Raw genomic sequence first — 27,996 nt, 5'->3', positions numbered from 1 at the left:
TGTTTGCTGTGTGGTACCTTGTGTTGCCTAGAAAAAAAGACAGACACTACATATGAACTCTTGACCAGAAATATGAACCCAAACAAACTTCCTTTCTCATAGTGTCCACAGTCTGCTGTGCTTTGTTATTTATTAGCATTGAAAAGCGGGCCGACAGACCATCATCTGGAGCACTGTGTCTTTATGACACGACCTCATGCCTACCTTGCTCTGGCCCTGGGATCAGCTTCTTGTTTGAGAAGCATTGCTGCCGTGGAATGAGAAAGGAAGAGAAACTCTGGTCTGATCACAGGTGTGCTGGTCACTGCTGGGCCTTTGTGTCTGGGCCTTCTAAGTAGATGTACTTACTTGTGCCATCATGCAGCTATGCAAATGAGCACACATCTATTCTTAGAGTAGCAGCTATGGATCTGCACAGCACCTCCACCCCAGTGTGTCTTGAGTGAGAGCCATCCTGTCAACAGTCCTACTGTTAACCTGGTCAACCTCAGGATCATGTACCCTTGGCTTCAAAGAATCTACTACAAGTTTGGGGTTGCTTTGACTTCTGTTCCCAAGAGCTGTGTGCTGAATAGACACAGTATTCAGACATTCCTGGGATTATTTTCTACTCAGTGTGGTCCTTACTCACTTGAAGTACATTTGAGTTTACTTAACGACATTTCCATAGCAATTGCCATAAGCCCCTTTTTACAACAGCCTCTTGGCCTTTATTTAGTATTTTCTCTCTTAGTCTCTTTATTCAGAGCTAGGCAGAGAAGTACTCTCTTCTCTCTGATCCAATGGACTTCTTTTGGGGTTTTTGTTTATTTTCTGATTCCTGGGCTCTGCTGAAGTGAGTCTGCCTTAGTTCACGCAGTTTACTCAGTTTCTGTAGGTATGCGGCTTTATCTCTGTGTGTATTGCTTATGTTGTCTTCAGTATGTTGTGGGCCTCAAACAGGTCTGCACAACCAACCACCATGTATCCATATATCAGATGGTACTAAAGAGCGGACACCTGGGAGAGAATGAGCGGGATTGAAGTGTCGGTTCCTTAAAGTACATGTAAATCAATCTTTTAATGAAAGTGCTTTCCACAAGCTATAGTTTATAGTCAGAGTACATAGCTTGGTGTTGGCCTCCACATTGCCTCTGGCCTGACCTTTTGTCCATTCTTCATCTGGTCTCACTCTATCTCTTGGATCCATAGTGTTTTACACCTTCCTCCAGGCTCTGGTTGGACCTGTATCTGCATAAATTTCCTTGTCATCCTTAGGAAGGCCTCTCATGTTGGCTTTCCACTGGCTTGCGCCTTCCACAGTCTAAGAAGCCATTGCCTGTCTGAGGCCTTGGTGCCTTTCTGCAGTGTGCAAAGCATATTGGCCTGTTCTTGTTTGAATTGTAGTGTGGGGGTTGTTATGTGAGTTTGATGTGAATTTCCCATGATATTACTGGGGGTCTAGAAGGTCTCAGTTTTGTGTGTGTATATATGTGAGTATGCTTTTCCATGTATTCGTATGTGTCTGAGTGCACATATGTGCATATGTATATGGAGGCCAGAAGACAAGTTCAGAGTTATTTCTTAGGTGCCATCCAGCTTGTTTTTTAAGGCAGGGTCTCTCACTGGCATGGAACACACTAATTAGGTTAAGCTGTCTGGCCAGCAAGCCACAGAGACCTGTCTGTCTCATCTTCCCTTGCCACCATACTAGCTTTTTCTTTTAGTGTGTGTTCTGGAGATCAAACTCAGGTCCTGACTTTTGTTCAGGGACTTCACTGACTGAGCTATCTACCCAGCTCCTGGCTCTCAGTTTTTAAACATAACCAGCTGGCAGACATTTCTTGGGTTATGCAGGCTTATGTCCCCCACTAGACCTCATCTAGAAGCTTCTTTTCGTACAGCACCTCCATTTGCCCCTCATGTAAGCTGGCCTCTTTGATCACTTTGAAGGAGGTTTTCCATGCCAGGTACAACCTGTTTCTGTTGAAAAAATAAAATAACCCAGTGGGTGAACGTTTTGACATGATTCTTTCATTAATGCTGGGTGGCCATGAGAGATTACCTCTGTAAGAAAAGCAGTGGTGCAGCATCGCATGGCCAGATGAGTGGCCACAGGTCCCTCTAGAACACAGTGGGAGGAAAAAATCATTGCTGCCAGCCTTTAGGAGAGAGCTTAAAAAGTTGTAGGGCCTCTGTGTAAAACAAAAAATAATTCTGTTGTGCAACTTACCCTGAAATATTTGTGTTTTCTTCAGATCACAAGGAACACCACCCCCATGTACAGAACACCAGAAATTGTAGACCTGTATTCCAACTTCCCCATTGGCGAGAGGCAGGATATCTGGGTGAGGCCCCACTGCTTCTCTTACTCTTTTCTCTGCCTGTCACCTTCATTTTCTCAAGTGTCACTTACGACTGCCTCTAGCGGAGGTGAATGAACAAAGCAATTGGAGGAAGGCTGGAGAGATGGCTTAGTGGTCGAGAAAACTTGTTGCTCTTGCAAAGGACTCAGGCTTGGTTCTCAGTACCCATATGCTAGCTCACAATCATCCGTAACTCCAATTCCAGATAATCTAATAATGCCCTCTTCTGAGCTCCAGGAGCAGAAAGCATGCACACGGTGCACAGACATACATGGAAACAAACATTCATACACCTAAGATAATAAATAAATCTTTTAAAAAATCAATTGGAGGGTTGGAGAGATGGCTCAGAGGTTAAGAGCACTGTCTGCTCTTCCAGTGGTCCTGAGTTCAATTCACAGCCATCTATAACGAGGTCTGGTGCCCTCTTCTGGCCTGCAGGTGTACATGCAAACAGAACACTGTATACATAATAACACATTTAAAAAATCTTTTTAAAAATTAATTGGAGCCGGGCAGTGGTGGTGCATGCCTTTAATCCCAGCACTCGGGCCGCAGAGGCAGGCGGATCGCTGTGAGTTCGAGGCCAGCCTGGTCTACAAAGTTAGTCCAGGACAGGCAAGGCTACACAGAGAAACCCTGTCTCGAAAAACCCAAAAAAAAAAAAATAATAATAATAATAATAATAATAATAATTGGAGTAGCAATATAACTTTGAGTCTACACTGGCATCACATGGCAACACAGACACTTTCTATACTTGCTCTATGTCTGGAGTCTTGAGTTCTAGACCCAGGGATGTCTGCAAGGATATATAATGCGTTCTCTGGGACTATAGCCTCATTTGCTACAGCCATCCACTTTTCTTTCACACCAAATATAGTTGACACAGGAGACCTATATGACTTCAGAAGGTTTGCCCGCATATACAGTAAGCAGTCTGTTCCCAAGAGGACACCCCTGGGGCATTCTTAGTCCAAATCATTACTAACAAGTTGATGCTGACTATTTGCCAGATGCAGTATCAGGCCACAGCAGGACGAGACTCGGCCCAGCATGCCCACCACTTCCCCCCCTTCTGGATGCCAACAGCAGTCATAGGTTGTTGTGCCTGTCTTCTAACTGACTGACTACAAGCCTAGCTTCCCACAAACCCCTCATGGGGTTTGGTTGGCTTCCTAGAACAGCTCAGGGGCACACTTACATGCACACTTTATTGTAAAGCATATTGTTATAACTGACATTGATGGAGGGATTCATAGAGCTGTAGGAGTGCAGGTGGGAGCCTGACCCCTCTGCCGAGCTGGACCACTCTCTGAGATCCTATATCTGCTCAGCTGTCTTAAGAGCTCACATGAATCTTGGCAGTTGAGCATTTTGTGGAGACCTCATGATCAATTACAACGTTGGTCAGGGGCAGTCCACTTCACTGGCGTTTCCTCTGCCCTCCCAGAGGGTGAGGCCTCTGGTCCCATTCTTTCTGGTGCCCTTTTTCCCTTTCATAACCCATCCCCACTCTCAGCACTCAGCGCTCTTCTCCCTGCATGGTCTCGTTCGCTCTTTACCCCGTCCCTCACATCCTGCTCCCTGTTTTTCCCCATAGGCACTGGGCTGCATCCTATACCTGCTCTGTTTCCGGCAGCATCCTTTTGAGGATGGAGCAAAGCTTCGGATAGTCAATGGGAAGTACTCCATCCCTGTGAATGACACTCGTTACACAGTCTTCCATGACCTTATTCGTAAGTTCCTGTTAGGAATTGCTTGATGCAGACACTTGAGGAGATGCACGCTCCCACTGGGTTTTAGGTGCTACTCACCCATTGGCCGTACAGTTGGACGTTTGACTCCGTTGCTGCTATTCTGACAGCATTCTAATGGGGGCTTTTCCATGGAGTTGCCCACCTGCCCACCCCTTTGATAAGCTTGTGGTGTTCTGAGTGACCACTTATGACAGACTTGTTTAATTTCTTTGGTCAGCATTCTGTCATTCTTTGCTCTGAAGTCAGCACTGTGATCTTTGCTCTGTAACCTCTGCAATAGCAGGAGGTGGTATCCAGCCTAGGCCCAGAGCTCTAGGTGATACGGGACTAATTTATGCTACTGTTTTGCATTAGGTGCCATGCTAAAGGTCAACCCAGAAGAGAGGCTGTCCATTGCTGAAGTGGTCCGACAGCTGCAGGAAATTGCAGCAGCTAGGAATGTGAACCCCAAAGCCCCCATTACCGAGGTAAGGGCATCATGAAGCCCATGCCTAGGCCTACAAGGTGTTGTGTGTTCTTGGCATTAGCCTAGGGCTCCTTCATCTTGTATGACTGAAGTCACAGACCCTCACAGGCTCATGGCTACCACACCAAGCACTCCTGTGAGTCCTGACTCAGGTAGTCTCAAACTTGGGACAAGCTCTCCCAGCCAGATAGGCCAGAAGATTCACCCTATCATACCATCTGGTTGGTTTTTTCATTTTGTTTGTTTGGTTCAGGTGATGATTAGTACTGTCTACATCTCACAGTTTCCAGTGCCGTGTACCCAGCCATGGCCTTGTGGTTGCATTCTCCCCAGGCTAACGTGGGCTTATGGGCTATTGGACTGAAGCAGCCGATGCTGTGTGCATGGGAGAAGCAGGCGGCCTGAGAAAGTGTTGTGGCGTGTGGGGCCAGGAAGCCTTCTTAAGGCAGCCATATGCCTAGCCCATACCTTCAGGGCACAGGCTGGTCCCTGGGCATCTCTGGGAGTCCAGCATCCATGTCTGCTTTGCTATGCCTAGTTCATGGCTTAGGGCAGATTCTGCTATCCTACCCTCAGGGTCATTCCTGAAGTAAGGCCTCTTTTGAATCAATCTGCAGAGACTGGATGTCTGGTTCTAGTTTTGTTTGCTTCCTGTTTGTTGGTCCTTTCACCCCTGGACCCAGAGCTTCCTAGAGGCTATTGATACTGGAGTAGTTACCAGGGTAACTGAGGTCTATGCCGCTGCAGAGCAAAGGTAGAATGCACTACGGGCTGAGTTCAAAGAATTATGCAGAGTTGGTCTGAGGGGTTCTTAGAGGAGCCCCACACAGCACTAGAGCTACAGGTGTTAAGGTTCTGGTCTGCACACCTGATACAAGATGGGTGAATGGCTTGAGAGGAAATGAAATAGGAAGAACAGATTCTGTGTCCGTAAAGTGTTGGATGTGTCTTGAATAGGATAAGGGTGTTAACATTTAAGTGATGATTGCTCCCTGGGTTACCCTGAATGTGGAAATTTTATTTGTTTTCTTTCTAGCCCTGCCTAGACTCCTGGGAACTTATCCTTGCATGGTAGAGTAAAGGAGGTAGAGGTTTGCCCATTTAGTTTTTGCTCATCAGCTGAGCACAATGCTAAGTTCAGGTGCTAAACTTGCTCTGACTTTTGTATGAAACTGATGCCATGCTTTTGAATCTTACAGCTGCTGGAGCAGAATGGTGGCTATGGGAACTCAGGGCCCTCCCGAGCACAGCCCCCTCCTGCGGGCCCTGTGAACAGCAGTGGAGGTGAGTGCCCTAGGGTACCCACTGGGTGTCAGTTCTTCTCTTGTATACTGTGTACTCACTGCTCATCCTAACAGATTTCAAAACCCTGTTCCTGTGGGGTTTTCAGCAGGTAAATTGGTTCTATCATCCCATGGAAGTCATGGTTCTTTTGAGCTGAATGAATATTCAGGGTATTTGACAGGGTGTGTTGACTCACATCAACCAAGGGAAGGATTGTCAGGGCAAGATCCAGGAGACACTAGCCTAGAGCCCTGTCCGTAGGAGTTATGTATCCACTTCACAAAGCAAGGGTTAACTCACCTGCCATTCAGGGTATAATGGGATAAGTCTTCTAGGCATGGTTGGCCATAGTCTCTAGCTCCTCTGGAGGTTACACTGTGTCCTGAACATCTGCACAGTTCACAGCCTATGTAAATGGTCCTTCTCAAGGGAAGACCTCCCAGAAATTGAGTATGAAAGCCAAACCTGCTTTTGACAAGGTTAGCAGATAAAACTTTAAGGTCACAGAACACTCGAGGTGCCTACTGGGAGGTGAGGTGAAGAGATGGGGGTCGTAGGAGCCTGGGGTTCGATGGAAGGGTTGAGGACTGTTTGTACTGGTTTGAGAGAACCAAGCCACAGACAGGGCAGTGGCCTTCCATCCCATCCCATGTGGAGTGGCTGGCTTCCTTGAGATTACCACTTAGGGAAAGGAGGACTTGGAAACAGATATGGTCATGGACTGACACTGACTGTTGGATGAACCATTTCTCTCTCTTTTTTTTCCCCCCCGGTTTTTTGAGACACGATTTCTCTGTGTAGCCTTGGCTGTCCTGGACTCCCTTTGTAGACCAGGCTTGTCTCGAACTCACAGCGATCCACCTGCCTCTGCCTCCCGAGTGCTGGGATTAAAGGCGTGCACCACCAGATCCAGCTAAACCATTTTTTTATATACTTTTAGAGACATCAAGGACTAACTTGATTCCTTCTCTAGATCTTTGTTTCCTAGAGAGAAGGCTCTTGTCTTCTCTGGTTGGCCTCCCCAGTGTTTTGGTACTTCAGGTCCTTAGTCTGTGTGCCTAGCATGTGTGGTACAGATGTAGACCATAGGAAGTGGGTTCTGGGGTGTCTACTTTCGCATTATGCTATGTGGGCTCATTGCTTGTGGGGCTGTTCAGAACCTAATTTACGTATGTGTTCGCTCTACCACCACAGTCCTTGATGGCTTCACTCTGATCTCAGAGTCCGCTTTTGTGGGCTTCACCTACACTCACTTTAGAAAGAGTATCATGTCCTAAAGTTACCCCCGGAGACTGTGTCCCATAGTTGGTTCAGTTCCAGGCAGAAGCTGGGTCTGACATGTGTTCACATAGTCTTTTGTGCCTACATTGGCCATTCCTTGGTCTCTGAAATGACTGGAAACAACAGCCTAGCACTTGCTAGTGGGAAAGAGAGCACACTGGTGGGTGTGAAGGAATCAGGGGAAGCAGTGGAGCTTCTTGAGGGCATATTCTTGACCTACTGTGGCTCTTTCCTGTAGTTTTGGCTCTGGCAGAGTATGACCAGCCCTACGGTGGGTTTCTTGACATCCTGCGGGGCGGGACAGAACGGCTCTTCACCAACCTCAAGGATACTTCCTCCAAGGTCATCCAGTCTGTGGCTAAGTAAGTGTGAATAAGTGTGAGGGCTGTCCTGCTCTTTGCCTGTGTGTAGATTCCCCGAGGCACTCTCTGTTAGGGAAGAGCCAGATACAGAGCCTAGAACCTTGTCTTAGTTTGCATTCTGTTTCTGTGATAAACCAATGTAGAGAGGAAAGAGTTGATTTCAGCTTACAGGTTTCAGTTCATCATCAAGGGGAAGCTAAGATAGGAACTTAAAGCAGGAGACTCTGGAGGAAGGAACCGAAACAGGCCATAGAGAGATGCTGTTTACTGACCTACTTTCTGTGGCTTGCTTAGCCTACCCTCTTTGTAGCCCAGGACCACCTGCCCATAGGCCAGTCTTACAGAGAACATTTTCTCAATTGAGCTTTCCTCTTCACAAATAACTCCAGCTTCTGTCAAGTTGAAAACAACACACACACACACACACACACACACACACACACACACTAACCCAGTCCACAGAACCCCACACAGAACTGGCTTTGAGCAAATCAGCTCAGGGTCTCCTTAGTTCTGCCAGTATCTGGCATGGTAGCACTGGTTTTTTTCTTTGGTATCAAATAGATAAAGCAATTGCAGGGCAAAGGAACACCTTCCTGCATACTCTGGTTATTATAAGTCAGTCCCTGTGACACCTGGGCCACAGTAGGTATGATTATATGCTTAAGAAAGTCAAATCATAGCTCAAAAACCTTGGTGAGTGGTACAGAACACAGCACTATGATGGAGGTTATTTCATCAGCTTTTCTGGTGGGAACTGCGACTGAGATGCCTGGACGGTCTTAATGGCTCCTGTCAGTGTGGATGCCTGCTGCTGTAGTAAGCACTATTAGATTATAGTGCTGTGGTCCCCAAACTTGAGGAGTTGATGATATAGCCTTTCCCTTTTTAGTTGGTGATTGTTTTATGTTTGTAGCCTTAGCAGTTGCATATTTGTGCCTGTACCACTTAGGGAGTACATATAGGTATGCTACGTTTTGGAAATGCCGATATGCAAGCATTGCATATGCATGTGCCTTCTGCCAGGAATGTGTGCTTAAAGCACCAGACATGTCCAACCTTTTCATATGATGATGAAAGTTCTTTAAAGGAACAGAAGTGATAGAATGTATGTTGCCTATTTCTATATGGGGTTTATTAGATTGATTACTAGTACCGCAGACTGTAGTCCAAACAGTCCAGTGATGACTGTCTCATGACAGAAAGGCCAAGAATCCAATAGCTGTTTAGTCACATTGCAAGAAAGTCTAAGGAGACAGACACTCCAGTATCACCATTTGGTTCTGTTGAGTCTGCCTGCCTTTCTGAGTCCAGAAACTTTCCCTTCTTCTTTTCTGCTTTGGAGGTTTTCCAGGGCTTTCTTTGGTACTGTGGGCTTCTTTACTTTCTCTAAAGATCCATTCCGCACTACGTGGCTGCTTGTTTGCCATGTTGCTGACCTCCATGCCAAATTCAAATGGCATGGCCCTCTTTCTTGCAACTACGAGTCTATAATAAACTTTAAAATTAAAACAACAACTTATAATGTTTCAAGTAAGTTTATGATTTCATATTGACTTATATTCATAACTATCTTTGGCTACTTCTAGCCTGTGGGGTTACCAAGTAGACATGGCTGATAAGAGTTACATAAACTCCTGTGTTTATTAAATTGACATACAAATACCAGCAAATGCTTTTTTTTTTTTTAATTCTATCAGTGAAAATGTCTAAGTGTAGTGACATGTGACAAAAGTGACCTCTTCAGGTGATCTTTGTTACCTGAGGCCACTTGATGTCGTAGAAGCCAAGGTCTGGACCACTCTTATGTGTGTTGAGTCAAACCTAATGTATATACTCCTGAGCCTGTGCCCAGAGCTGAACTGCCCGGGTCCCTGGACTTTTCCCTAAATAGGCAAGAGACTAGGGGGTAGTGTGTGTGGAGCCCTGAGTGATACTCAGTACCCATTGTACACCACTGAGTGTCTCTCATGTGCTTTCCTGTACCTGACCTGATGCTGGGCACGTGTGTCTTCTTTGAGGGGCAGCTAGGTTATTTTCATGTCATTATCTGCTGCGTATTTGCATCCTTCACTCTGTTTACATTTGTAGCCCTGACTGATTTGAAATTCACTATGTAGACCAGGCTGGCCTTGAGTTCACAGAGATCAGAAATCTGTCTGCCTCTGCCTCCAGAGTGCTGGCATTAAATACATCTACCACCGATACCTGGTATCTTGGCTACTATTGGGTTATATATTTGGTGAAGAAACAGATTGTCACTAGTTAGTTCTGATCCGTGGCTTGTCTGTTTAAGTGCCTTTCCCCACAGGAATTTAAGCACCAGATAAAGCTATACTTTGGTACATACTGTTTGTTGTCTCAGGGAGTCCTTTATACCCTAAATTAACCTGTCTTAAATAGATTCAAATGACATTTTAAAATGTTAAGATTGCCATAATCAGATTTCACATCAGTGAGTTTATAGTATATATCTGTTCTTTTTTCTACCTGTCCTCTGTATTGACCCTATGTTGACTTTGCTGATGCCAAGTATGCCTAGCTCAGCTCTGTCCCTATGAGGCCCCACTGCCCAGCTGTGGTGTGGTACTCAGGGTAATTCTGCAGCATCACTTACCTCCCTCTTTTCTCCTTTCCAAGGTAACTTGGTTGTTCTGGCATACGTGGTTTGGTTTATGGTTTTTGTTGTTGTTGGTTTTTTTTGTTTTGTTTTGTTTTTGTTTTAAAGAGGAATTGTAGAATAAGTTTGTCAAGTTCTTACAAAATCATTAAGTTTTGATCTACATTTTTGTCAGTTTTATGGGCCAATTGAGGGGATTGGTTTCTAAGAGCTTCTGATGGCCATGAGCAATAATGTATGTTAGTCATTTGGGGTATCTTTTTTCCCCCTCCAGCAATGTCTGCTGTCTCCTTTCAGACCTTTACAGAGCACAAGGTGTGCTCTCTCCTCATGTTACCAGCCACTGCTCTGCCCAGCCCCTGGAGCCGTGGGATCACTGACTGGTGTCTAACACCCCTCCCTGCCTTTATTCCTGTCAGGACCAGCCCTCAGTGATTTTTGCCTTTGAGAATACTTCAGAAAGCAAAAGATGGCTAAAGCCCTTCCTTGACCTGCTGTCCCATTTTTAGATGTTTTATGCTACTTCTCATTGGTTGTCGGCTTATACAGCAGAGTTACATACAAGACCTTGTGCACATGCACAGACACACTACACAGGGGATACAGCCTGCAAGCAAGATTACCTCAGTATTCTAGGCCTTGGGCTCCACTTAAAGTTCGTATACCTGCCACGTGTTTTTATGCTGATTGAGTGTTCTTTTCATTCTAGCTATGCAAAGGGTGATTTGGACATTTCTTACATCACATCCAGGATTGCAGGTATGTCTAGTTGGATGTTAGACATTGATGGGGCACTTAAACAGGGCACCAGTGGAGGTAGCCAAGGTGGATCGATCTGAGGTGTGGCGGAAGCACTACCCCAGAAGGGTGGTAAGTAGGTGGCTTATGTCAAGCATATTTCCTGACAAATAAAAGAGACAGAGCCAATGTCAGCCCAGCTTTTGGCATGATTGGAATTCTGAGGGTACGAAGGGAGTAATGGGAGGACTATGCACATTTAAAACTAGATAACGTAGGCAAAATATCATCAGAAACGCTCATTGTGCCCTAATAGACCACGATGTACATCAGGTTTCCTGCAAAGCTCTCCCGGAGAGCTGTGATTAACTTTGTGAGATTTCCCATGTTATAGTTTGCACACATCTCACTACATAGGCTGGGAGACTTGAAGAGGATGAGAAGAGCCTGTGTTTGTTTGGCCGGCTACCTGGCTGGGAAGTGAGCACAGCCCAAGAAGGCAATCCCCTAGCAGCTAACTAGGGCCTACTTTGTTTCAGTGATGTCGTTCCCAGCAGAAGGTGTGGAATCAGCAATCAAGAACAACATAGAGGATGTGCGATTGTTTCTGGATGCCAAGCACCCAGGGCACTATGCTGTCTACAACCTGTCTCCAAGGATATACCGGGCTTCCAAGTTCCACAACCGGGTAAGAAGCCTTGAACTATTCTTTTATGATTTGAGCCATTCTTTTCCCACTTAAGTGTATTTTGTTTGTTTGTTTGTTTGTTTGTTTGTGTTTTTAAGACAGGGTTTTTCTGTGTAGCCTTGGCTGTCCTGGACTCACTTTGTAGATCAAACTAACTTTGAACTCACATTGATCCCCATGCCTCTGCCTCCCTGAGTGTTGGCATTATAGACATGCACCACCCCACCTGGCTTTAAGTGATGGATTTGCACTCACCTGATATGGACGGAGCCAGACAGCTGCAAGGAGCTGACCATAGCAGTTGCCAGGGAGGCCAGGGCTAGAGGTGTGGCCAGGGCTGGGGATAGGCCATAGTTTAAAGGAAACTTTAACACACACACACACACACACACACACACAGAGAATACAGAGTATGGGGTGAAAACAGTGAAAAAATTGTTGGTTCCCAAGAAACTAGGGTGCCTTCCTCCCCTTTACTGCTTCTGGACTCCAGGACTTTTCACATGTAAACTGACTCAAAGCACAGGAAAAGGCAGTTCTTTTTGCAGCATCAGTGAATCAGTGTTGTGGTGCAGGATACTCATAGCCAAGAGGGATGCCCTCTGAGAACCCCAGCTGAAGAAGACACTCAGAGACTCAGGCCACCACACATGTGGAAGGACAGTTCTGGGAGGCTAGTGACATGGTCCGGCAGATAAAGGTACCTGCTGTTAAGCCTGACAACCAAGTTCAATCTCTCAAACCAACACGATGGAAGGATAAAAGCAACTCTTATTAGTTGTCCTCTAAGCTCCACGCACTTGGGTGCATGCATGTACCCGGGCATACACACAAAGGTTTAAAAAGGAAATTAGGCGGAGACAAATGAACCCTGTGGATATGCCAGCCAGGTTTACTGGGGCTGGTGCGGAAACTTAGCTAAGTAGACTTTCTTCCCACAGGTCTCTGAGTGTGGCTGGGCAGCAAGGCGGGCACCACATCTCCACAGTTTGTACACTTTATGCAGGAGCATGCATGCCTGGCTCCGGGAAGACCACAGGAACGTCTGTGTTGTGCACTGCATGGTGAGTTGTGTTGGCTGCATACACTGAACCAGAGTGAGACTAGTCCTGGGTACTACGGGAAACACTGACTAGGGGAAGACCTCCATGTTTGAAGCTTTGGGCTTGATGAACAGAGACTCCCTGGTGTTTGGTGCCTACTCCTGTGGGACAAGAAGCACCCATAAGGGCTCTTTTTGGTGCTCTAAGCAGCACACCCAGCATCTCCAAGCATCTGGGGAAAGGAGTATGCACCTTGAGAAAAGGAAGATTTGTGGCTGGTGTGCAGGTGGGTACAAGACAGGTTTTTTTCTATGTTATCTTGACTGTCCTAGACTCACTTTATAGACCAGGCTGGCCTCGAACTCATAGCGATCCACCTGCCTCTACCTCCCAAGTGCTGGGATTAAAGGCATGTGCCACCACACCTGGCTGAGAAAAGGAGTTTTTACCTGAGGTTTTTCTAACCACAGAATGAGGGAGAAAGATTTGGACACCTTACATGTGGTGTGACACCCAACAGGAAGCCCAGTCAGGGCTCAGCCCTGCTGTACTGCAACTGTGTTTTGATTTTTTTGAGACAAGGTCTCTCTGTCTCCCCCTGGATGTTCTTGAACTCATTATGTAGACAAGGCTAGCCTCTTAACTTACAGAGATTCACCTGCCTCTGCTTTCTAAGTGATGGAGTTAATGGCGTGTACCACTACATCTGGCACAACTGTTAATAAATACTGCAGTGAGAATAGTGGTGAGATGGACATGGTGGTGCTGGCCTGTAGTCTCAGCTGCTTGCGAAGCTGAGGCAGAAGGACCACAAGGTAAAGGCCTAAACCACTCAGCAAGACCCTGTCTTAGAATTAGTGAGTATTAGGAATTAGAGTATTGGGAACCTAGCATGTAAGAGGCCTTAGGCTCCGTTCCCAATGACACAAAGAAAAAGACAATGGTGCACAGTGAGGCCAGCAGGCCAATCTGTGTGCTTTGCTGTTGACTCTTTATTGTCTTCTGGGTTCTGGATTCCTATTGCACAAAGCATATTTATATATGTTCCTAAATGTATTGTCATAAATAATCCCGGCCTTAGGCCCTTCCCTTAGCCACATAGACAGTTAGGAGGGCTATAGGAACTGTTGTGCGTCCTCGTCCTTCTTGTGCCTGGGCCTGTGTGCAAAGGAAATCTGTTTCTTCGTTCTAGGATGGGAGAGCTGCATCTGCTGTGGCAGTCTGCGCATTCCTGTGCTTCTGCCGTCTCTTCAGCACTGCAGAGGCTGCTGTGTACATGTTCAGCATGAAGCGCTGCCCACCAGGCATTTGGCCATCCCACAAAAGGTACCAGGTGATTCTTGCTGGGGACAATGATGCCTGCAGCTCTTTTGGCCCTGAAGTGGTGCTGCCTTCACTGTGTTGGACTTGCAGTCAGGTACTCTAGTTTGTCGAAGGCCAGGAGAGTATTGCTGTGGCTTGTAGCTCAGTCCCAGGCCTGTGCCCACAGGTGCCCAGCAAGTGTAGGCCATAGTTGATATCCAGCTGGGACTCTCAAGCTGTGATGGCGTCTTGCTTGTGGTAGCAGCATTCTATTGAGTGCCTGGGTACAGATTTTCTAGTGAATGTGTGGCTGTGTGTTCTGTGGGATCCAGCCTTGTGTGTGGACTTAGGAGGTTATTTGGGAATGCACTGTGATCCTTTGCACTTTCAAATGTGAAGTGTTAACCCTCTTTGCTCTGAGGTCACAAACATGCATATAAGACTCAAGTGGGGAAAAAAAGACTCAGAAATTACTGTTGCCATAGTCATTTACCTGCAATGTAAAGCAATCAGTCCCCACCCCCCTTTTTTAACTATAGGGACCCACTCTGATGTTCAGCCTGGCCTAAAACTCATTATGAAGGCCAGACTCGTCTCAAGCTTGTGCCAGCTCCCTGTCGTAGCATCCCTAGTGCTGACATTATAGATGTGAGTTGTCATATCTGGTTAAGAAGCAAATGTTTGAGGTTCTGCCTAGCCTTGCCCCCTGTGTAGTGTGTTCTCTATGGGACTACTGCATTTGCTAGCTATGTCCACTCAGGATTTCATTTGGAAGCCCAGGTCTGGAGAGACACTGCCCTCTGTCTTAATGTGTACTTGGAAGGGCGTAAACGCAGGTGGGTGGAGCATGAGACAAAAAGCCAACATGGATGCTATTATGAGGCAAAGGTCCACGCAGTCAGGGGCCCTGTGTTCTAGCACTGGGAGCAGTAGGTGCTCTCCCTGCCATCCACAGTTGCCTTGGGAGGGGGACCCACCTTAGGTGCCCACTGCCTGGTGGATAGCTCATCATGACAGCAGTGTGCTTCTCAGGCCCCATGAGGAGAGTGGCTTTATATCTGTGTCCCCCTTTTAGCCTCTGCCTCTGCCGCCCAAATGCTAGCATTAAAAGCCTGTTTCACTATGCAAGTCCTGAAAATTATTTTAAGTGCCCTGAAAGAAAGGAGACGAAAGCATAAAAATGTTTATTTAGCCAGAGTGATTCAAAGAGGAAAACAGAAACCAAGAACACAAGTGGAAGATATCATGCAGATTTTAGTCACACGTGTCTGTAAAAGTATTGTACTTGCCAGATGTAATTACTGTCTCAAAGGCTTACTGCTTGCTGAGTAAAATCACCCTTACTTGTTCTTTCTGAGCTCTGGCTGGCTGGGTCAACTCAGCTTTTCTGGCCCAAATTCCTCTCCAAGATGACAGATTCAAACCAGTTTGTCTCAGCTTCTCACTGCACTGCTCTTCTTGGATTCACACTAACTATGGCAATATGTTCTAATCCTTGGCTCATTTTTTCTTCACCTGTGGCTTTTCTCTGTAAAACCGTCCTGGTCAAACTGCCTCCCCTCTCTTTCGCTGCACTGCTCTCTTTCCTTCGCTGTTCTTATCCAACCTTTTTCTGATTTATCACTTTTTCCCCAGTTAGGCATCACTTTCAAGCACAGGTGCTTTCTTCTACAGACGGTAACTTTACCTTCATTGTTTGGGATTAAAGATGAGTCCAGCCAGAGAGATTAAAGGTGTGTCATTCCAGCTGGATCACACAGACCTAGAAAGTTTTTGGATGTGATCCCTTGCTAAAGTAGCCATGTTGCTGGATTAAAATTTCTCTACACATGTCAGCATTGAGACTTAGCACAAGTGACCCAAGAGCTCCAGTCAGAGAGCAAGGATGTGTGTGCAGCAGTGCAGGGAGCAGACTGCAACGGGAACTGACCTGTTGCTACAGGTCAGGCTGTGCAGGGCCCATGGACTGTCCTACCTACCAGCCGCAGGTCCTGCTCAGGTCACAGGCTGCATTCCCAGGTGAGGATCCAACTTCTGACATCCTAGCTCAAACAGCTAAATAAATAAAGCAAGCTGGGCATAGAGGCACGTATCTGTAATCCCAGTACTTGGAAGTTAGATAAGAGGATAAAGAGTTCAAAGCCAGCTTCAGCTATGTAAGAAGTTTGATGCTGGGGCTGGAGTGATGGCCCAGAGGTTAAGAGCACTGTATGTTCTAACAAAGGTCCTGAGTTCAGTTCCCAGCTACTACACGGTGGCTCACAACCTTCTATAATGAGATCTGGTGCCCTCTTCTGGCCTGCAGGCACACATGTAGGCAGAATACTGTATAAATAATAAATACATAAATCTCTTTTTTTTTTAATGGTTTTTTGAGACAGGGTTTCTCTGTGTTAGCCTTGGCTGTCATGGCCTCACTTTGTAGACCAGGCTGGCCTCAAACTCATAGCAATCCGCCCGCCTGCCTCTGCCTCCTGAGTGCTGGCATTAAAGGCGTGCGCCACCACGCCTGGCTATAAATACAAAAATCTTAAAAAAAAAAAAAGTTTGATACTACTACTCTGGTCTGTGTGGCATTTGTCTTAAGTAAATCTAAACTTATAGTACGGTAAAGCTGGAGAAATGGCTAAGTGATTCGGAGCACTTGCTATTCTTTCAGAGAAGACCTGCGTTCAATTCTTAAAACCCATATGATGGTTCACAGCTGTATATAGCTCTAGTCCAAGAATCCAGGTCTTCTGGCCTCCCAGGGCACCAGGTGTGTGAGTGCTGTGTATACCAGTACACATGCAGACAAACACATACATAAAATAAAAATTTTATAATAAGGCAGACTCCCAACATTCTTCTCTCAGTTGTCAGTAGAATAAGTACAATCAAAATTAGTGACTCCAGCCCTTGGCTGACGGCTGTAGAATATTTCACCATAAATAGAAAGATATATTTCTTTCAGATGCACGTGAAACATTAAAGCAACATCATTTTGAACCATTAGTTAAACTTCAACAAATGTAAAGGGTATTTTAAGTGTATCCATAATGTATATATGTACATATATACATATGTACATATGTACTTGAGATACAGGTCATTTGTAATCTATCTGCTGTGGGTGCTGAGAATTAAACTTGGCTCCTCTAAAGAGCAGCAAGTAGTCTTAACTGCTTAGCTATCTCTAGCCCCTAAATTTAAAAAATTTTATATTGAAATTATACATGCAAAATACATTCTCAGGCCCTAAGGGGTAATAAACTTAGAAACCAATAACGTAACCTAGAAAAATTTCTAGATAATCCAAAATAGAATTTCTTCTAAACAACTCATGGGTAAAAATGAAAGTCTCAAGGGATTTAAAAATACATTTAAAATATAGTATCAGATTTTTATCTTTCTAAAAGTTAATTTATTTACTTTCCATCCCCATCGCAGCCTCCCCTCCCACCCCCATCCCCCAGCTCCTGTCCTTCCTGTCTCCTCAAAAAAGGGGACCAGCTGGGCACCTTTAATCCCAGGACTTGGGAGACAGAGGCAGGTGGATCTCTGTGAGTTCAAGGCCAGGCTGGTCTACAGAGCAAATTCCAGGACAGCCAGAGCTATTATACAGAGAAACCCTGTCTTGGAAAACAAACAAACAAACACAAAAGGAGACCTCCCGTGGATACCTGCGCCTGGCACATCACGTAGTAGCAGGACTAGTTGCACCCTCCCACTGCGGCAGGGCAGGGCAGCCAGGCTAGGGGAAAGGATTCCAGCGGCAGGGTACAGAGTCATGTGCAGCTCCCACTCCCACTGTTAGGAGTCCCACATGGAGACCAAGTTGTAGGACCGTTGCATGTGTGCCAAGGGCATCTGTCCCAGGTATGCCTTCTGTCTGGTGGTGTTTTTAACCTCTCTGGCTCCTTCAGTCCTTCATCTTTTTCCATAGAATTCCCCAAGCCCCGCCCAGTGTTTGGCTGTGGGCTGTTGCCGTCAGGTGCTGGGCGGAGCCTCCCAGGTGGCAGCCGTGCCAGGCACCGTTCTGGAAGTGCAGCGTTATGTCATTAACAGTGCCAGGGTGGGTTGTTTGTCCTGGCATGAGTATCAAGTTGGGCCAGTCGTTGATTGACCATTCCTTCAGTCTCTGCTCCATCTTTACCCCTGTACATCTTGTTGGCAGGACAGATTGTGGGTCTAAGGTTTTGAGGCTGGGCTGCTGTCATAGTTCCTCCATTGGAGGTCCTTTTTGGCATAGGAGATGACTGTTTCAGTCTCCCCATTGCTAGGAGTCCCAGCTGCGTCAGCCTCATAGATTCCCAGGAGCCTCCATTATCCTCGGTTTCCAGCTCATTCAAGAGATGCCTCCCTGCCCCCTGCCCATGCCAGTTCTCTCTGCCCATGCTTTCTCCCCCTGTCCCTCCACACCATGCCCACTGCATGTCCCCTTCTCAGTGCCTCTGCCCCCTGAGTGCTGGGGTTAAAGGCGTGCCCACCACAGCCCAGCTTGAAAGTGCCAAATTGATTTCCTAAGTGGTTGTACAGGTTTGTACCCCCACCAGCAATGAAGGAGTGTTCCCCTTGCTCTACGTCCTTGCCAGTTTGCTGAGAAGATTCTTTTGTGTTTGGGTGAAATGTTCTGTAGGTATCTGTTAGGCCCATTTGAGTCATACCATCTGTTAGTTTCATTATTTCTCTGTTTAGTTTCAGTCCGGTGAGAGTCGGGAGTTGAAGTCTCCCACTATTAATGTCTGGGGTTCAATGTGCAATTTAAGCTTTAGTAATGCTTCTTTTACAAATGTAGGTGCCCTAGAATTGGGGCATAGATGTTCAGAATTGAGATGCTATCTTGGTAGATTTTTCCTTTGATGTGTATGAAGTGTCCCTCCCCATCTCTTTTGATTAACTTTGGTTGAAAGCCTAATTTATTAAATATTAGAATTTATTAAATATTAGAATGGCTACTCCAGTTTGCTTCTTGGGTTTTTTTTATTGGAAAACCATTTTCCAGTCCTGTACTGTGAGGTAATGTCTGTCTTTATTGCTGAGGTGTGTATCTTGTATGCAGCAGAAGAGTGGGTCCTGTTTTCACAATCATTTTGTCAGCCTGTGTCTTTTTATTGGGAAATTGAGTCCATTGATATTGAGAGATATTAGTGACCAATGATTGTTAATTCCTGTTACTTTGGTGGTGGTGGTGATGCTGGGTGTGTGTGTGTCCTTCCCCTCCCCCCCCCTTTGGTTTTGCTGGTGTGGTGTTATTTATTTCCTGTGTTTTCTTGGGTGTAGTTTACCTCCTTGAGTTAGAATTTTCCTTCTAGTATCTTCGTATGGTTAGATTTGTGTATATTTATTATTTAAACTTACTTTTGTCATGGAATGTCCTGTTTTCTCCATCTACAGTGACTAAAAGTTTTACTGGATATAGTAGTCTGGGCTGACATCTGTGTTCTCTTAGAGTCTGGAAGGCATCTGCCCAGGCCCTTCTGACTTTCAGAGTCTCTTTGAGAAGTTAGATGTAATTCTAATGGATCTCCTTTTATATTACTTGCCCTTCTTACCTTGCAGCTTTTAATATTCTTTCTTTGTTTTGTACATTTAATGTTTTGATTATTATGTGACAGGAGGATTTTCTTTTGCAGTCTATTCTATTTGGTGTTTTATAAATTTCTTGTGTGTTTTAGGCATTTCTTTCAGTTGGGGAAATTTTCATTTCTGGGCCTTTGAGCTGGAAATCTCCATCTTCTATTCCTGTTGTTGTTAATATTTATTATTTATTTATTTATTTGAGACAGGGTTCCTCTGTGTAACCCTGGCTGTTCTGGAGCACACTCTGTAGACCAGGCTGGCTTTGAACTCACAGAGATCCACCTTCCTCTGCCTCCCAAATGCTGAGATTAAAGGTGTGTGCCACCACTGCCCAACTATTCCTATTATTCTTGTGTTTGGTTCTTTCATAATGTCCTTCTATTTATTTATTTATTTACTTTTTATGTTTTGTGTCAGGAACTTCTCAGATTTAACATTTTCTTTGACCGATGTATTGATTTCTTCTATAGTATCTTCTTCGCCTGAGATTTTTCTTTTTTCATGTATTTTGTTGGTGATGCTTGTGCCTTTAGTTCCTGTTCTCTTTCCTAGGTTTTCTACCTCCAGGATTCCCTCACTTTTGTGTTTTCTTTATTGCTTCTGTTTCCATTTTCAGTTTCTTCACCTGTTTGGTTGTACTTTCCTGTATTTCTTTAAGGGACTCATTCATTTCCACTTTAAAGGCCTGTATAGTCTCTATAAGGTTGGATTTAAGTACATCATCTTGTATTTCAGCCGTGTTAGGATACCCAGGGCTTGCTGCCCTAGGGTAGCTGGGCTCTGGTGGTGCCATATTGCCCTGGCTGTTGTTGATTGTGTTCCTTTGCTGGCTGGCCTTTAGCCATCTGGTTGACCTTGGTGTTGGGAGGATGTTCCTGGTGCTGGCAGGACTCCTCAGGAAGGCAGGCAGAGCCGTTGGCCTGATGATGGAGCTCAGCAGACAGAGCGCAGATCACCTCTGCTGGCTGTGCCCCTAGTATCAGTTTTTATGTATATGATTGATCTATCTGCATGTACACCTACATGCCAGAAGAAGGGATCAGATTCCATTATAGATGATTGTGAGCCACCATGTGGTTGCTGGGAATATAACTCAGGATCTCTGGAAGAGCAGACCATACTCTTAACCACTGAGACCCCTCCCTCTCTGGCCCTAGTATCAGTTTTTGAAGAACAACTAAAACAAACCTTCAAAAGGAGATTTGTGGCATTAAATACTTATATTTGAGGGGGAAAAAGTCTGATGTGCCTGTCCCTGAGGACACATCACATACTTGGGTGACAAGTGCATGTCTATCTTAGGTACATTGAATATGTATGTGACATGGTGGCAGAGGAGCCCATCACACCTCATAGCAAGCCAATGCTGGTGAAATCTGTTGTCATGACGCCTGTGCCACTGTTCAGCAAGCAGAGGAACGGCTGCCGACCGTTCTGTGAGGTCTATGTTGGAGAGGAACGTGTAACCACCACATCCCAGGAATATGACAGGATGAAGTAAGTACATATCTCACCCCATGTTGTTTTGAGTTTTCTTGTTGACTTCTGAAGCAGAAACTGCCTTGTATTCTGATTGTCCTGTGCTAGGTGCAAATGACTGCATGTTGGGCTGCGGGTGGAGAATGGGAGTGTATGTACAAGAGTATGCACTTAGGAGGCAGCGGCAGGTATGGATCTCTGAGTTCGAAGCCATCCTGTTCTACAGAGCAAGTTTCAGGACAGCTAGGTCTACATTGAGAAACCCTGTCTTAAACAAGACAAACAAACAAAGAGTGGCTTCTTGGAATAACATGGCATATAAACAGCTAGAGAAGATGTGGATTCAAGTGTGTGGTAACATCTTAGAACTCGTGTGTGTGTGTGTGTGTGTGTGTGTGTGTGTGTGTGTGTGTGTGTGTGTAAAAATATTTTTTAAATATACATATATATTCTTTTAACTTACATAAGCCAACTTTTCAATGTGTTGCAGAGAATTTAAAATTGAGGACGGCAAGGCTGTCATCCCCCTGGGCATAACAGTTCAAGGGGACGTGCTCATCATCATTTACCACGCCAGATCCACCCTGGGAGGGAGGCTGCAGGCCAAGGTGAGTGAGGAGATGCTGACTGTGATTTGGCCTCTGGGTTGACCTTCCTACCCAGTCAGCTACAAGCTGTTGGTCCACAAGTGCTTGGGCCAGTCCTCTGTATGACACAGAGCAGAGGGGATTTAAAGGCCCAGAATTTCCCTCATGAACATAAGCTGCAGTCTCCATGAAGAGCTGTTGTGCTTAGTGTTGGTACCTCTCCTGCCGCAGCCCAAGCTGCTCTGGCCCCTTTGCAGGCATCTTCTCCATGCTCACCAACCGTTTGGCAGGGAGTACCAGCCTCCAGATAGTGCCTTGAGTGTGTGAGAAGAACAGATTAGTTGGGCCCCACCTAGCAGCTTATATTCTTGGGGAAGAACTCTGATCCAGGATTAGTATGCACTCTCAATGGATCTCCTACTGGTCTTCTTGTAGATGGCGTCCATGAAAATGTTCCAGATCCAGTTCCACACTGGGTTCGTGCCTCGAAACGCAACCACTGTGAAATTTGCAAAGTATGTTGGTGTTGCACTGTGCTGCTGTTGGAGAGGGACAGGTACCCAGAACCAGTAGCTGAACACATGCATACGGGTCGGTCAAAAGTGAAAGGCTAACAAGTGAAAGGCATGCCACATGCTACTCACTGTAGAACTGGGTCTAGGCCCCGAGCCGCCTTGTCTGTTCTGCCCCTCACACTTTACAAAGGGCCCAAGTAGCTTCCACTTTGTACATCATGGTTTTTGACTGACCTTATGCATTTCTTTTTAGAATTTAGCCGTTAAATCTAGATGTGGCATAACCAGTGAGTTGGCAGAGTTCACTCCACATTTTGATTCTTTGCTCTGTTTATAGGGCGCTGTTAGGTACTAAACTGGGAGGTATAATGTGCTGGTCCTGCTTCTGGAAGCTTTTACAGACACATACATGAACACAGAGGACTTGTGAGATACTGCTGTGTGTGTGTGTAGATATAGATACAGATATACTGGGTTCTAACAACATGCTCTAGCGGGCAGTGAGCAGCTAGCATCAGGATATGTTTTCAGGTGTGTGGGTCTTGCTGGTGGACTCTGCATCCCATCAAGCACATTTCCCATCCCTGGGCAGAAAAGAAGTAAGTGCTGCAGGCAAGAGCAGAGAGCTGCCACAGGTCACAACTGAGGAGACTATGTAGGTTTATATATGATGTTTGCTAATCTCTTGCATTTGTGTCTCTCTGATTGATACCTTACTCTTTGTTTATTTGAGACGAGGTCTCTTACTCTGTAGCTTATTAGGCTTATACCAGCTGTGTAGCCTCCTGCCTCAGCTTTACAAGTGTCTTACTCATTTTCTTGCAAACAGTAGTTTCTGTAGTTTTCAGCCATAGTGGAGGCATAATCTTTTTTTTTTTTTTTTTAAAGACCAAATGACTGAAGACCAAGAAAATATAGTTGAAAGATCTGTTTATATGATTCAGGTATTAGTTAATGAACAAGAACTTTTAATAGTTCTGATTAGTATTGCTATGGTTTGAATATCCCCATCAAAATTCATGCTAGAATTTAATCCCCACTGAGAGTTATTAAGAAGGTGAAGACTCCATCTAATTTTGGGGTGTGCGAGAAGGGTTGGCTTTTGGAAGGCTATTAAGATTAAATTAAAAAAAAAAAGATTAAATGAGGCCACAAATGTAGCGCCCCGTCCACTGGGACTGTAGCTGTCTACAGGAGGAAGAGGCCTGGGCTGGGGCACTCTGCTGGCCATATAATGCCCAGTGCCAACTAAGGACTCGACGAAGCTGCTGCCAGTCAAAAAGCCTTTACCAGATACAGCCACCAGTCTCAGACCTCTCTCCCTTCAGAACCATGAAAAACATAAGCCTTTATTCTCTCTAAATCAGTCATAATATTATTACAGCAACAGAAAATGGTTAAAATTAAGTGTGTGTTGACTACCTAAAACATCAGAAATCATGCGTTATGGTGGGTTTTAAGATTTGTTTGGGGGGAAAAAAAGATTCATTTGGAGCTGGGAATGGTGGTGCACATCTTTAGGCCCAGCACTCAGGAGGCAAAAGTAGGCAAATTTCTGTGAATTTGAGGCCAGCCTGATCTATGTAGGGAGTTCAAGACAGCTAGGACTGCATAGAGAGACCCTGCCTCAAAAATAAATAAATAAATAAAATAAAGGAAGGAAGGAAGAAGAAAGAGATATGTTTGTAGTAAACTACATAGCAACAGCACCAAAAAGTCAGGATAACTAATGAAATGTTCCCTCATTAACCTCTGAGGCCTGGAAGTCAGCAATGTGCTAATTGCAGATCAAGGAAGTATGTTATGAATTCGACAGAGGAGAAGAAAGAACTCAGAATATGATTAATCTAGATAAGATCAGAATGGAGAAAAGAAGAAACAGAACCAAAGGAGATGGAAGAGAGACAAGCAGCACCGAAGCAGATTCATCTCCGTGTGTCCCTGATCCCAGATACACAAAATACACCACCTGAGGGGCGATGCTGTCAGGCTTGATAAACAAACAACCCAACTGAAAAAATAGACCTCAAATGTGTATAGTATGTAAAGACTAAATAGGCTAATAGTGGTGGAACCTACCGCTCAAATTCAGGCCAAAGATGTAGTCACTATCAGCGACAACTGATGCGGCCGAGGTGAGATGCTGTGAGAGACAGCAGTGTGCTGTGCTGAAGGGCCAGCAACGCAGCACAAGACCATTCATGCACTGGGTGCACAGTAGCAGGATGGGTAAACTGTACTTGATGTCATTTTTTTTTTTGCAAGCAGAACAAGTAAACAAATCACTATATAGATCTTTTATACAATGACTTGAGTTTTTCAAACTTCAGTAACAAAAAAACCTGATTTCTCTCTTTTGCGTATCCAGTATATAGTACTGTTGCTTGAGTTTGAGGGACACTTTAGATCACAGAAATACGCTTTATTTGAGTATACTGGCCATATAACTAAGGCAGGGCATTGTCAAGAGAAACATACATACATACATGGCAAGATTACTCTACAGTGCAGCTGAGCAGTAGCTGTAGAAAAGCATTAGGAATAAAACCATCAGATGAGCCTGAGTGGGTCAGTGATCATGGGATCACAACAGATCTGAGGTACCCTGTGAGGGTCCCGGGGGTGTTCAGTGCTCTATACTACAGTCTTGACACAAGTCAGAATTTTGTTTACAAGATACTATATCTGTGAGACTCTCCTTCACTTTCCATTGGAGCCTAAACATACCAGTCAGTATCCAGCCTCCAGAGCTTGTGAAGCCCTGTGTCTTAAAGCCCAGCTCCTAGCTGCCTGCTCACACACCCTCATTGTGCCCTCACTGCCCTGCTGGCTAGCTGGGCAGTCTAAGGTCAGTTGGGCAGGGAAGCAAGAAATGAGCTGTGCCCAAAATTGTCATCAACTTGTCTGAGAGGCTGAGCCTGCCAAGTGTACAGAGCACTCTCCGTGGGCCTCTGCCTCATTCCTGCATCCTCACTGATGGCAAGTTTCAGTCTTCCTCCCTATAGCCTTCAGCTAAATCAGCCTAGCAGCGTGTAGTTACTGAGTTATATCCCAATTGAAAGATATGTATGAAGAGAAAACCTCTGTCACAGAGCCACCTTGCTTTGCCTTGTACTCTCCAATGTGCAGAGGGTTGCATCCCAGGCAGGAAGTAGCAAACTAAGGGTGTAAAACATTGTAGGTTCATCTGCATGCTTATTTTATAGTAGTAAAAAACAAAATGAACCATTGCTTTGCCACTCCCCTCCCCAGCTTTCCTTACACAGTGGTATTGATAACTACAGAGTCACACACATTCAGAGCATTACTTGGGACCAGCAGTGTGTGGTTTCCCTTGGCACCTGGGAGACTCCTGAAAATGGGTCATTGCTGTGTGTGTTTCTTAGGTTTTGTTGGCAATGATGTTGTTGATAGGTACAAAACTTAGTATGATGTGCAGAGATATTAGGTTATAAAACCAGGATATGTTTATGACTCTGGGTATTCAGAAGGTAGGATTTCTTGGAGCATTGTGGAACTGCCACGTGGGACAGTTTGTGAAATGATTAAAGTTCCTGCCTGCAGGGGGCCTGACCCAGCTTCCCGTGCTCCCGTGGAGCCCGTGGCCCCTCCCATTCCTGTTCCCTGCCTGTCCCTCTTCTCTCACAGAACAGTTGCCTCCCTGGTCCTTCAGCAAGTCCTGTTCCTAACTTCTAATAGCTGAATCCCTATTGTCTGATAATAGTTGAGATCTTTGCCAAGCTATGGATTCTCTGTGTAGCCTTGGCTGTGCTGGACTCCCTTTGTAGACCAGGCTGGCCTCGAACTCACAGCCATCCATCCACCTTTCTCTGCTTCCCTGAGTTCTAGGATTAAAGGCATGCACCACCACGCCCAGCTGCCATGGTGTACGTATTTTTTATAAAACTTTATTTAAGATTTCCGGGTACCTGATTTAAATCAGTCAAGGGTCTGCAGTGTGCGTCTACTTGGGGGTGAAGGGTGGTGCCTGGGGCCTCTTGTCAGAGCTACAGGTCGTCTGTGTGGAGCCTGCTTTCCTGTCTTTCTGAATTTAGGAGTCATGCTATGGCAGCTGTGGTCACTCTGAGCACCTGGCCTTCCATAGACTTGGGGAACACAGAAGTCTAGCTCAGTATCTACCACATTTACAGCCAGGGGCACCCTGCCCTGACACTGGGGAAGATGGGTAATAGTCCTGGGTGCATCAGCCCTGTTGTAAGTGCTTCTGTCCCACAGGTAGGGACAGTTAGGTGCCTGCTGCCTCACCAGCAGTCTTTTATTCTTTCTATGGATGCTGAAGAACTTCTATACTCACTCATCCCTTCTTGGTACCTGTAGGTATGACCTGGACGCTTGTGACATTCAGGAGAAGTACCCAGATCTGTTCCAGGTGAACCTGGAGGTGGAGGTGGAGCCTAGGGACAGGCCCAGCCGAGAAGCTGCACCTTGGGAGAATACCAGCCTAAGGGGGCTGAACCCCAAGATTCTCTTTTCCAGCAGGGAAGAGCAGCAGGACATTCTGTCTAAGTTTGGTAAGATGTGCTCTGACTTTCAGTGTATTTACTCAGGACTAGTGACTTTCACTTCTAGGAAAGATTTGCAGGAACAGAGTTGTACGTACAGCTGGGCAGTCCCTCTCCCTACTCCATTTATTAGCAGAAACTTTCTATTGGATCAAGATGCAGCTCTGGCTCTAGGGAAAAGGAGACACATGACACTGTGATCCTGAGGCCCCTTCAAGGGTTCATAAGCCATACAGAACACCTGAGCCACCTGACACAGACCCAGCAGGGAAATTTGTTCTCTTGCTATGCAAAAGCACCTCTAGTGCAGTGGGGTCATGACCCCTTTGGCGAACCTCTGTCTCCAAAAATATTTCCATTAAGGCGCATAACAGTAGCAAAACTATAATTATAAAGTAGTAACAAAATTTTGTGTTTGGGGGTCACCACAACACGAGGAACTGTAAGTAAAGGGTTGCAGTATTAGAAGAGTTGAGAACCACTGCTTTGGAGTGAGGTGCTATTGCTCTCTGAGTACATGAGCCCTGCTGAATCTACTTTTGGGGGTTAACATGAAGCTGTGGCTGGGAAAGATTTCTTGCAGAGTTGGTTTTGTACCATAAGCTGACTCAGGTCATGAGCTCTGCACATACAATTTAAATGCCACATCGAGGGTGGAACGGTTCACTTAAGATCTACAGATTTTGGCAGTGACTCTCCACTCAGCATAGGTGTCTCCTCTGCTTATGTCAGACCATTCCTATAAAAAGTGGAGTGCTCTAGCATGTTGGGATTAATTGCCTGCTGCCTGCAGCTTCTCTGTGATCTGGATTCTTACATTTTGCTTTTTTAATCTGCATACAATTAAGTATTTTTAAAAGGGATATATATTAGCATGTATGTGAATGTGTGTAGTATATTCTATCAGTGTGCTGTGTGTGTTCATGGGTGTGGCATAGCATCTGAATAGAAGGATGGTTGGAATCTACTTGCCGGCAAGGGACTGGTGCAGGGTTACTATGGCCTGCCCTGCCCTGTTGCTCTGGCTGTGCCTTGCACTGTATTGTGCCTGGCATGGTGGCCTGATGCCAGCCTTTTCCTGGCAGGGAAGCCGGAGCTACCCCGGCAGCCGGGCTCCACAGCTCAGTATGATGCTGAGGCAGGGTCTCCGGAGGCTGAGATTACAGAATCGGACTCACCGCAGAGCAGCAGCACGGACACCAACCACTTTCTCCACACGCTGGATTGGCAGGGTAGGCATAGGGCATAGCTAATCCTTCATCCTGGCATGGGATCCAGTCCCTCACGTGGCCCTGAACTCTCTTGTCACCACTGATTCCTGGCATCATTAACCACACAGTTTCACCATTCTGCAAGGGCCATGTGCTGAGTTCAGGTACTTAGGGTGAACTTCATGGGGACAAGCAGAGTTGAGGTCCCCTTAGAGTGGCTGCAGACCCTA

At 45.7% G+C, this 27,996-nt stretch overlaps 1 protein-coding gene across 4 annotated transcripts in view; it reads left to right on the top strand.

Annotated features, from left to right (window-relative positions):
- GAK (cyclin G associated kinase) overlaps positions 1-27,996 on the top strand; it is a 62,591-nt gene that overhangs the window by 16,900 nt on the left and 17,695 nt on the right. For 3 of the 4 annotated variants that reach the window (XM_084759015.1, XM_084759017.1, XM_084759018.1), the window contains 14 exons: positions 2,238-2,327; positions 3,949-4,084; positions 4,460-4,572; positions 5,771-5,855; positions 7,375-7,498; positions 10,828-10,877; positions 11,396-11,544; positions 12,486-12,608; positions 13,780-13,913; positions 20,754-20,948; positions 21,421-21,538; positions 21,953-22,032; positions 26,371-26,564; positions 27,641-27,787. In XM_084759015.1, coding sequence (XP_084615141.1) covers positions 2,238-2,327; positions 3,949-4,084; positions 4,460-4,572; positions 5,771-5,855; positions 7,375-7,498; positions 10,828-10,877; positions 11,396-11,544; positions 12,486-12,608; positions 13,780-13,913; positions 20,754-20,948; positions 21,421-21,538; positions 21,953-22,032; positions 26,371-26,564; positions 27,641-27,787 — 1,738 coding nt within the window. The remainder of the gene's footprint in view (positions 1-2,237; positions 2,328-3,948; positions 4,085-4,459; positions 4,573-5,770; positions 5,856-7,374; positions 7,499-10,827; positions 10,878-11,395; positions 11,545-12,485; positions 12,609-13,779; positions 13,914-20,753; positions 20,949-21,420; positions 21,539-21,952; positions 22,033-26,370; positions 26,565-27,640; positions 27,788-27,996) is intronic. The other variant, XM_084759016.1, reaches the window with a different exon arrangement.

Source organism: Acomys minous (genome assembly GCF_964271855.1).
Source record: "Acomys minous genome assembly, chromosome: 15".
In the NCBI taxonomy this organism is placed as follows: domain Eukaryota; kingdom Metazoa; phylum Chordata; class Mammalia; order Rodentia; family Muridae; genus Acomys; species Acomys minous.
This window is presented reverse-complemented; position numbering and strand designations above follow the sequence as displayed.